This window comes from Orcinus orca, chromosome 4 (genome assembly GCF_937001465.1).
Source record: "Orcinus orca chromosome 4, mOrcOrc1.1, whole genome shotgun sequence".
Classification (NCBI taxonomy): domain Eukaryota; kingdom Metazoa; phylum Chordata; class Mammalia; order Artiodactyla; family Delphinidae; genus Orcinus; species Orcinus orca.
In genome coordinates this window covers 135,548,048-135,560,048 of record NC_064562.1, presented here as the reverse complement: position 1 = coordinate 135,560,048, position 12,001 = coordinate 135,548,048, and the positions used below count along the sequence as shown (strand labels likewise).

Sequence of the window (12,001 nt, the reverse complement as noted above, 5' to 3'; positions counted from 1 at the left end):
TTTACGCCGGCCTCTGACGCCGCAGGCTCGCCCCGCACTCCGTGCCCCTCCCTCCCCGCAGCCTGAGCGACCCAGAGCTCCCGAATCAGCGGCTCCTTTAACCTGGTCCTGTCTGAGCAATGAACAGACGGCCTCCGGCAACCTACACGTAGAAGTGGGGCCAAATCCAAAGCGGAGACCCCGGAGCTGTGAGAACAAAGAACAGAAAGGGAAATCTCTCCCAGCAACCTCAGAAGCAGCGGATTAAATCTACCCAATCAACTTGATGTACCCTGCATCTCTGGAATACCTGAATAGCCAATGAATCATCCCAAATTGAGGAGGTGGACTTTGGGAGCAAGATATATTACTTTTTCCCCTTTTCCTCTTTTGTGAGTGTGTATGTGTATGCTTCTGTGTGAGATTTTGTCTGTATAGCTTTGCTTTCACCATTTGTCCTAGGGTTCTGTCCATCTGTTTTTTTTGTTTGTTTTTATTTTTACTTAAAAATTTTTTTCTTAATAATTATATTTTATTTTAATAACTTTTATTTTATCTTGCTTTATTTTATTTTATTTTGTCCTCTTTCTTTCTACTTTTTCTCCCTTTTATTCTGAGCCGTGTGAATGAAAGGCTCTTGGTGCTGCAGCCAGGAGTCAGTGCTGTGCCTCTGAGGTGGGAGAGCCAACTTGGGACACATGTCCACAAGAGACCTCCCAGCTCCACGTAATATCAAACGGTGAAAATCTCCCAAAGATCTCCATCTCAACACCAAGACCCAGCTTCACTCAACGACCAGCAAGCTACAGTGCTGGACACCCTATGCCAAACAACTAGCAAGACAGGAACACAACCCCACCCATTAGCAGAGAGGCTGCCTAAAATCATAATAAGGCCACAGACACCCCCAAACACACCACCAGACGTGGACCTGCCCACCAGAAAGACAAGACCCAGCCTCATCCACCAGAACACAGGCACTAGTCCCCTCCACCAGGAAGCCTACACAACCCACTGAACCAACCTTAGCCACTGGGGACAGACACCAAAAACAACCAGAACTACGAACCTGCATGCTGCAAAAAGGAGACCCCAAACACAGTAAGATAAGCAAAATGAGAAGACAGAAAAACACACAGCAGATGAAGGAGCAAGATAAAAACCCACCACACCTAACAAATGAAGAGAAAATAGGCAATCTACTTGAAAAAGAATTCAGAATAATGACAGTAAAGATGATCCAAAATCTTGCAAATAAAATAGAGAAAATGCAAGAAACATTTAACAAGGTCCTAGAAGAACTAAAGATGAAACAAGCAACGATGAACAACACAATAAATGAAATTAAAACTACTCTACATGGGATCAATAGCAGAATAACTGAGGCAGAAGAACGGATAAGTGACCTGGAAGATAAAATAGTGGAAATAACTACTGCAGAGCAGAATAAAGAAAAAAGAATGAGAAGAACTGAGGACGGTCTCAGAGACCTCTGGGACAACATTAAATGCACCAACATTCGAGTTATATGGGCCCCAGAAGAAGAAGAGAAAAAGAAAGGGACTGAGATAATATTTGAAGAGATCATAGTTGAAAACTTCCCTAATATGGGAAAGGAAATAGTTAATCAAGTCCAGGAAGCACAGAGAGTCCCATACAGGATAAATCCAAGGAGAAAGATACCAAGACACATTAAATCAAACTGTCAAAAATTAAATACAAAGAAAACATATTAAAAGCAGCAAGGGAAAAATAACACACAAGGGAATCCCCATAAGGTTAACAGCTGATCTTTCAGCAGAAACTCTGCAAGCCAGAAGGGACTGCCAGGACATATTTAAAGTGATGAAGGAGAAAAACCTACAACCAACATTACTCTACCCAGCAAGGATCTCATTCAGATTTCATGCAGAAATTAAAACCTTTACAAACAAGCAAAAGCTGAGAGAGTTCAGCACCACCAAACCAGCTTTACAACAAATGTTAAAGGAACTTCTCTAGGCAAGAAACACAAGAGAAGGAAAAGACCTACAATAACAAATGCAAAATAATTAAGAAAATGGGAATAGGAACATACATATCGATAATTACCTTAAATGTAAATGGATTAAATGCTCCCACCAAAAGACACAGACTGGCTGAATGGATACAAAAACAAGACCCATATATATGCTGTCTACAAGAGACCCACTTCAGACCTAGGGACACATACAGACTGAAAGTGAGGGGATGGAAAAAGATATTCCATGCAAATGGAAATCAAAAGAAAGCGGGAGTAGCAATTCTCAAATCAGACAAAATGACTTTAAAATAAAGACTATTACAAGAGACAAAGAAGGACACTACATAATGATCAAGGGATCGATCCAAGAAGAAGATATAACAATTGTAAATATTTATGCACCCAACAGAGGAGCACCTCAATACAAAAGGCAAATACTAACAGCCATAAAAGGGGAAATTGACAGTCACACATTTTTAGTAGGGGATTTTAACACCCCACTTTCACCAATGGACAGATCATCCAAAATGAAAATAAATAAGGAAACACAAGCTTTAAATGATACATTAAACAAGATGGACTTAATTGATATTTATAGGACATTCCATCCAAAAACAACAGAATACACATTTTTCTCAAGGGCTCATGGAACATTCTCCAGGAAGATCATATCTTGGGTCACAAATGAAGCCTTGGTAAATTTAAGAAAATTGAAATCGTATCAAGTATCTTTTCCGACCACAACGCTATGAGACTAGATATCAATTACAGGAAAAGATCTGTAAAAAGTACAAACACATGGAGGCTAAACAATACACTACTTAATAACGAAGTAATCACTGAAACAATCAAAAAGGAAATAAAAAAAAAAACCTAGAAACAAATGACAAAGGAGACAGATGACCCAAAACCTATGGGATGCAGCAAAAGCAGTTCTAAGAGGGAAGTTTATAGCAATACAATCCTACCTTAAGAAACAGGAAACATCTCCAATAAACAACCTAACCTTGCACCTAAAGCAATTAGAGAAAGAAGAACAAAAAAACCCCAAAGTTAGCAGAAGGAAAGAAATCGTAAAGATCAGATCAGAAATAAATGAAAAAGAAATGAAGGAAACGATAGCAAAGATCAATAAAATTAAAAGCTGGTTCTTTGAAAAGATAAACAAAATAGATAAACCATTAGCCAGACTCATCAAGAAAAAAAGGGAGAAGACTCAAATCAATAGAATTAGAAATGAAAAAGGAGAAGTAACAACTGACACTGCAGAAATACAAACGATCATGAGAGATTACTACAAGCAACTCTATGCCAATAAAATGGACAACCTGGAAGAAATGGACGAATTCTTAGAAATGCACAACCTGCCAAGACTGAATCAGGAAGAAATAGAAAATATGAACAGACCAATCACAAGCACTTAAATTGAAACTGTGATTAAAAAACTTCCAACAAACAAAAGCCCAGGACCAGATGGCTTCACAGGTGAATTCTATCAAACATTTAGAGAAGAGATAACACCTATCCTTCTCAAACTCTTCCAAAATATAGAAAGGGAGGAACACTCCCAAACTCATTCTACGAGGCCACCATCACCCTGATACCAAAACCAGACAAAGATGTCACAAAGAAAGAAAACTACAGGCCAATATCACTGATGAACATAGATGCAAAAATCTTCAACAAAATACTAGCAAACAGAATCCAACAGCACATTAAAAGGATCATACATCATGATCAAGTGGGGTTTATTCCAGGAATGCAAGGATTCTTCCATATACGCAAATCAATCAACGTGATACACCATATTACAAATTGAAGGAGAAAAACCATATGATCATCTCAATAGATGCAGAGTAAGCTTTTGACAAAATTCAACACCCATTCATGATAAAAACCCTCCAGAAAGTAGGCATAGAGGGAACTTTCCTCAACATAATAAAGGCCATATATGACAAACCCACAGCCAACATCGTCCTCAATGGTGAAATACTGAAATCATTTCCACTAAGATCAGGAAGAAGACAAGGTTGCCCACTCTCACCACTCTTATTCAACATAGTTTTGGAAGTTTTAGCCACAGCAATCAGAGAAGAAAAGGAAATAAAAGGAATCCAAATCGGAAAAGAAGAAGTAAAGCTGCCACTGCTTTTCAGGTGACATGATACTATATAGAGAGACTCCTAAAGATGCTACCAGAAAACTACTAGCGCTAGTTAATGAATTTGGGAAAGTAGCAGGATACAAAATTAATGCACAGAAATCTCTTGCATTCCTATACACTAATGATGAAAAATCTGAAAATGAAATTAAGAAAACACTCCCATTTACGATTCCAACAAAAAGAATAAAATATCCAGGAATAAACCTACCTAAAGAGACAAAAGACCTGTATGCAGAAAATTATAAGACACTGATGAAAAAAATTAAAGATGATACAAATAGATGGAGAGATTTACCATGTTCTTGGATTGGAAGAATCAACAATGTGAAAATGACTCTACTATCCAAAGCAATCTACAGATTCAATGCAATCCCTATCAAACTACCAATGGCATTTTTCACAGAACTAGAACAAAAAATTTCACAATTTGTATGGAAACACAAAAGACCCTGAATAGCCAAAGCCATCTTGAGAATGAAAAACAGAGCTGGAGGAATCAGGCTCCCTGCCTTGAGACTATACTACAAAGCTACAGTAATCAAGACAGTATGGTACTTCCACAAAAAGAGGAATATAGCTCAATGGAACAGGATAGAAAGCGCAGAGATAAACCCATGCACCTATGGTCACCTTCTCTTTGATAAAGGAGGCAGGAATGTACAGTGCAGAAAGGACAGCCTCTTCAATAAGTGGTGCTGAGAAAACTGGACAGGTACATATAAAAGTATGAGATTATAACACTCCCTAATACCATACACAAAAATAAACTCAAAATGGATTAAAGACCTAAATGTAAGGCCAGAAACTATCAAACTCTTAGAGGAAAACATAGGCAGAACACTCTATGACATAAATCACAGCAAGATCCTTTTTGACCCACCTCCTAGAGAAATGGAAATAAAAACAAAAATAAACAAATGGGATCTAATGACGCTTCAAAGCTTTTGCACAGCAAAGGAAACCATAAACAAGACCAAAAGACAACCCTCAGAATGGGAGAAAATATTTGCAAATGAAGCAACTGACAAAGGATTAATCTCCAAAATTTACAAGCAGCTCATGCAGCTCAATAATAAAAAAAAAAAAACCCAATCCAAAAATGGGCAGAAGAGCTAAACAGACATTTCTCCAAAGAAGACATACAGATTGCCAACAAACACATGAAAGAATGCTCAACATCATTAATCATTATAGAAATGCAAATCAAAACTACAATGAGATATCATCTCACACCAGTCAGAATGGCCATCATCAAAAAATCTACAAACAATAAATGCTGGAGAGGGTGTGGAGAAAAGGGAACCCTCTTGCACTGCTGGTGGGAATGTGAACTGGTAAAGCCACTATGGAGAACAGTATGGAGGTTCCCTAAAAAACTACAAATAGAACTACCATATGACCCAGCAATCCCACTACTGGGCATATACCCTGAGAAAACCATAATTCAAATAGAGTCATGTACCAAAATGTTCATTGCAGCTCTATTTACAATAGCCAGGAGATGGAAACAACCTAAGTGTCCATCATCGGATGAATGGATAAAGAAGATGTGGCACATATATACAATGGAATATTACTCAGCCATATAAAGAAACGAAATTGAGTTATTTGTAGTGAGGTGGATGGACCTAGAGTCTGTCACATAGAGTGAAGTAAGTCAGAAAGAGAAAGACAAATACTGTATGCTAACACATATATATGGAATCTAAGGGAAAAAAAATGTCATGAAGAACCTAGGGGTAAGACAGGAATAAAGACACAGACCTACTAGAGAATGGACTTTAGGATATGGGGAGCAGGAAGGGCAAGCTGTGACAAAGTGAGAGAGTGGCATGGACATATATACACTACCAAAATTAAAATAGATAGCTAGTGGGAAGCAGCCGCATAGCACAGGGAGATTAGCTCGGTGCTTTGTGAACACCTAGAGGGGTGTGATAGGGAGGGTGGGAGGGAGGGAGATGCCAGAGGGAAGAGATATGGGAACATATGTATATGTATAACTGATTCACTTTGTTATAAAGGAGAAACTAACACACCATTGTAAAGCAATTATACTCCAATAAAGATGTAAAAAAAAAATAGAGCATATATATAAAATGTACAAAAATCAAAAAAAAAAGAATAAATGTAATAAGACTAACAGAAGTCAATTCATAAAAGTAATATAAGGGGTACTGTTATCCAATCTTATGTCTGCAACGTAAGAAATAACATGAAATTTTAATATTACTGAAAGGACTTTGGCCTGACACTTAGAGTTGCTATGTAGTCTACATCTTCAGAAGACCTCTCATTTCCATAAAATGTCCTCATAAATTACAATGCACATTCACTAAATACTCTTCTTAGCATTCTTTGTAATAATAATGCCAGGGCTAGTTTCTATTGGGGATTTTGTGGAAGTCAGTTTTACAGTCAAATAAATACAGGGCAATTTTTTTTTTCTAGTGATGTATCCTTTAGAATTTCTTGATGTTTAATTTCAATAACTAAGAAAAATATAATCTCAGTTACATGAGTTTTTGTATTCTCTGTTTTCTTTTATATATACATACATACATAATACATGTGTCAAACCTAACTTCCAGAAAGTTTTAAAGTTCTAACACTGATACTAAGTAGAACATAAGTTATACATTAAAACTAATGAAAAAAAGTAAGAGACATTTAAGACAGGATTACTTCTCCATGTCAGCATGACACTAAGCCAAAAATAAACAAACAAAAAAACAAAAAAACAACTTAGAGAGTTACATGTGACATACATTCCTAATAAAAGGAAGCAGAGAGTTCATTGGGTTAGAAGTTATTTTATAAAATATGTCAAAACTTAAAAATTTTTAATTTGTTTCAGTAGACACTTCATACAAGTTCTGAATTAACTTGATGAATATAAATACAAATATTTAGCACAACAAACTTTTGACACTACTAAAAAGTTGTTGTAAAGTCTGTAATGCATAGTCTGCATCAAAACAATAAACTATCAACATGGGTAACATATATGGAACAGAATTTATAAAGAAGTCTAAAATAAAGGTATGTCTTTCTTTCTCTGTGTTCTTTGTTATAGTCCTCTTTTTTTTGTTTATGTATTACTATGTAATTTTTTTAGTTAAAAAAATTGAGGTTCAATGTACATGTGGTAATGCAAAACCAGAGTGAATACTTCTCTAGTAGTATTCAAACTGATATTAGGGCTTCCCTGGTGGCGCAGTGGTTGAGAGTCCGCCTGCCGATGCAGGGGACACGGGTTCGTGCCCCGGTCCGGGAAGATCCCACATGCCGCGGAGCGGCTGGGCCCGTGAGCCATGGCCGCTGAGCCTGCACGTTCGGAGCCTGTGCTCTGCACAGGAGAGGCCACAACAGAGAGAGGCCCGCATACCGCAAAAAAAAAAAAAAAAAAAAAAGGAGGTTCTTTTAAATCTTACCTTTATACATAGAAAGGCATTTAATAGAGGTCCATAGAGAGTAATCTGAGAATCTGGAGAAAGTTCCATTTCTACATGAAGTTTATCAGGTGGAAGTTCTGAGGGATCAATAGGTGGACGTGAAGAAGTAGAGGGAGAAGAAACAACTCTGTCTGTTTTCTGGGATGGCCTTAATACAGATAGCATTGTTTCTTCCATTTCTGACACTGGAATAAATTGAGGAAAAAAGAATAATGTTTGAGGGGTGAGGGAGGAAAGCACCTCTTAAAAGTTCTTCAAAGAACTAGTCACTAAGAAATTCTATTTTGCAAATATGAAAGCAACTAATGCTGCTAAAATATCTGTAGTATATAATGAAAACAAACCTGAAAGATTACTAGTTAAGAATGCAATAAAGTATGGACTTCATTGAAATATGTATAAAAATACATAAATCAAACTTAAAAAAATCGATGAAAAGTTCCCATTAACAAAGGCAACATTCTCATCAAGTTCTGTCAATATACTGTAAATCTGGGTCACAATTAGGCTTTAACTATACTTAGGCATTAAACTATAAAGTTACTTTCACATAAACAGCTATTCAAATGCAGTGTGACATTATCAACATATACATATGAGAAAGTTACAAAAACTATTCTTAAAAACTTAACTCACTGGAAAAATACACAGAAAATATCACTTGACTCTAATTCCACTTTGGATCCAAATAAAGCAGCACTTAAGTCTCAGGTAAACTATAAATGATATGACAGTTGTCAAAATGCATTAAAGAAACTAACATTTCACAAAATCAAGCGCTTTAAATATATAGATTTACATATACCTAACTTCATACTCCAGCTCTGCTTCTTCTAGCTCAGCAGACCTTGAGAAAATTACTTACTTTCTCCGAGCATATTTCCTCAACTCTACAATGACAATAATAATTATAACATCTATCTCACACAGTTGCTTGAAGAGTTAAATGAGATAAAGTAAACCAGGAAACAGCTTGGCCTAGTATTTGATATATATAGTATTTGATATAGTACTTGATATATAGTAAATGCTCAATGAAAGTTAGCTGTAATTATACCAAAATCCTTAAAAGATTTTAAATGTATAAAATTGCCAATAGATGCATTTCCAAATATTTTTAATTTCTCCTTGTATCTTTGATGTTTATCAATTATAACACTAGATATTTCAACGTACAAATTATATAAAAACACTTACATGACTGTTTTAGCTGTTCATCTGCTTTTTGTGGATAAATTGGATGCCATGTGTAATCAATTGTAAGCATGACACTTGGGACAGTCCAGCATTCAACCCAACCAGCCCTTTGAAGATAAAAATAAAGTTTCTAGTCTGGTACTTATTCCTTTGACTGTATACAGACACCAGTTACAGATAATCAAGTTTTATTGTCATTCTTTTAAAGAATTAGAAGAGTAATTTCTCCACATAAACACAAAATACTTAGATCACTAATATTAAGTACTTACTTTTCTTGAGTAATGTTCCGCCATTTTGGTTTCACTGTTTTCTGGCCACTTTGACATTCAGCAGGAATACCAGTATCATGAGTCATTTTATTTGGGTGGCAATTCTTTACCAGCATAAATAATGAATATTTACTAGGGTGGCAATCTGGTAGAAACAAATGAAGATCAACATCTTCTCCCTAAAAAATAATTTATAATAACCCAAAGTAACAAAATAGGTACATAAATTTGTTAGGTTACTATTTACAGGCAAGCTTATCTATAATAATCAATTAAACAGAAAATAAACATAAATTTGAAATGGCAGGTTTTACATTGAATAATCAGGTAAGTAACTGGAATAAGATCTTACATTGACTGAAACTAAATTCTGCTTAGAAAGTCAAGAAAGGGACTTCCCTAGTGGCGCAGTGGTTAAGAATCCGCCTGCCAATTCAGGGGACATGGGTTCAAGCCCTGGTCCAGGAAGATCCCACATGCCATGGAGCAACTAAGCCTGTGTGCCACAACTACTGAGCCTGTGCTCTAGGGCCTGCGAGCCACAACTATGGAGGCTGAGTGCCACAACTACTGAAGCCCGCACATCTAGGGCCCGTGTTCCACAATAAGAGAAGCCACCGCAATAAGAAGCCCGTGCACCACAACAAAGAGTAGCCTCTGCTCTCCGCAACTAGAGAAAGCCCACGCACAACAACGAAGACCCAACACTGCCAAAAATAACAAATTAATTATTAATTAACCTTCTTTAAAAAAGATAATAATAAAAATAAAATCTCAAAGAAAGTAAAAAAAAAAAAATCAGGGAAATAAACAGCACAGTTTCTAGAAAACAGTAAGAAAATTATCTTTCATGGATTTCCTTGGATATTTTGCATGTAACTCAGTAAAAAAAATTAAAAATCAGCTAATATAAGCTTAGGTGGAATATGTTCTGTATTTTTAAAAATATGATTGTCTATTTTGATTCTAGTAAGTCTTGGTTCCTCAACTGCCTTTTAAGAATTATATCAAAGGATCTTCACTGAGTTTCACTTTTTTTCCTTATAGGTCCCTGAATCTTTGCTCATTTTGATGCTTGGTTTCTTAACAGGCAGCACAGTGGGGTGGTTAAAAGAGTGGAGCCCTAAACTATACTGCCTGGGCTCGAATTCTAACTTGGCCACTCACTAGCTATATGACAAGTTACATAAACTTGCCTCCTCAGTTTCCTATTCTGTAAATGCAGATAATAACAACAACTACTTCAAGAGGGTTGTTCTGAGAATGAATAAATGAGTTACTACACATAAAGCACTTGGAGAAGTGTCTGGCACAAAGAAGATGTTAATACTTGCTGGCTGCTCTTATTATTGTTGGTATTTTTTACCTTCATAACCTCCATCAATACTACAACTACTAATGTTATATAACTTAAAGTTAGGTGTACCATGAATTCTGAACTCCTAAGAGCTGGCTTTTGGATCACGGGGTTTATTCATTGAATTCACGATTAAAATTAGGAATGAAATACAGCTGACCCTTGAACAACACAGGTTTGAACTGCACAGGCCACTTACACATGGATGTTTTTTCAACAGCAAATATTACAGTCCTACACAATCTGTGGTTGGTTGAATCTGCAGATGCTGAACCTCAGATACAGAGGAACCAAGGATATGGAGGATATAAGGAGAACTGACTCTAAGTTGCACACGAATTTATGATGGCAGGGAGGGTCAGCGTCCCTAACCTCCACATTGTTTGTCAACTGTACAGAGAAATGTAAAATCCAGTTCACAGACTAATATTAGAGCTAGAATAAGTTCTTAAGAGAACATACAGATTAGTCACAGAGGTCAGAAATGAGCTCTAACAAAATAATCGACTCAAGGAATTATTTTATTTTTTTGCCCAGCTTTTTTTTTTAATAGAAGTATAGTTGATTTACAATATTGTATTCATTTCAGTCATATAACACAATTCAGTGTTTTTATGCATTATATGCTATATCAATACAAAGTTATTATAAAATATTGACTATATTCCCAGTACATTATATCCCCATGACTTATTTTATAACTGGTAGTTTATATCTCTTAATCTCCTTCACCTACTTTACTCCTCCTCCTTCCCCTCCCCCCTCTGGTTACCACTAGTTTATTTTCTGTATCTGGAAGCCCATTTCTGTTTTATCTGTTCATTTGTTTTGTTTTTTAGATTCCAAATATAAGTGAAAACATACAGTATTTGTCTTTCTCTGTTTGACTTATTTCACTAAGCATAATACCCCTCCAGGTCACCCACGTCATAAATGGCAAGGTCTCATTCTTTTTTATGGCTGAGTAATACTCCAGTGAGTATATATATCACATCTTCTTTATCCATTCATCTGTCAATGGGCACTGAGGTCACTTCCATATCTTGGCTATCGTAAATAATGTTGCTATGAATACTGGGGTACACATATATTTTTAAGTTACTGCCCAACTTCTTAGGGGAACTTGGGGAACTTAGGGGAAAGGCATAATATTACAGTTAACTACAAAAAAGGAACAGGCAATTCTGTACCACTGAAGTTAGTGAACAATGGTGGAAAACCAGAATACTTCAGGGTGGCAACAGGATGGGCAGGAGAGAGTAAAGGTAAGTGCTGGGAAATCAAACTTACTAATAAACCTTGTGGAATAAACAATACATCCAATTATACGTACTCTTAAAGAGAACTTGGTATTACATGTAGCTGGAACAAAGTCCGTAAACGGCAAAGAGAAATCAATGTTTAGTGTTTCCCCACAAGCTGCCAGGTACACTGCAAAAAAAAAAAAAGAAAAGAAAAAGAAATTTACTTTTAATTTCAAAAAAATTTTAAACAAAAACTGCCTTAAATACACACCTAAACAAAATTAAATTTAATATGCTTAGTGTAATACAAATTCTGAAATAGTTCTCTGAG

The 12,001-nt window shown here is 36.2% G+C and overlaps 1 protein-coding gene across 2 annotated transcripts in view; it reads right to left on the bottom strand.

Moving 5' to 3' along the window:
- Positions 1-12,001, bottom strand: part of BLTP1 (bridge-like lipid transfer protein family member 1) — a 210,715-nt gene that overhangs the window by 134,516 nt on the left and 64,198 nt on the right. For both annotated transcript variants that reach the window (XM_033419363.2, XM_033419364.2), the window contains exons 17-20: positions 11,760-11,857; positions 9,070-9,248; positions 8,798-8,904; positions 7,580-7,785 (exon numbers count right to left, since the gene is read on the bottom strand). In XM_033419363.2, coding sequence (XP_033275254.1) covers positions 7,580-7,785; positions 8,798-8,904; positions 9,070-9,248; positions 11,760-11,857 — 590 coding nt within the window. The remainder of the gene's footprint in view (positions 1-7,579; positions 7,786-8,797; positions 8,905-9,069; positions 9,249-11,759; positions 11,858-12,001) is intronic.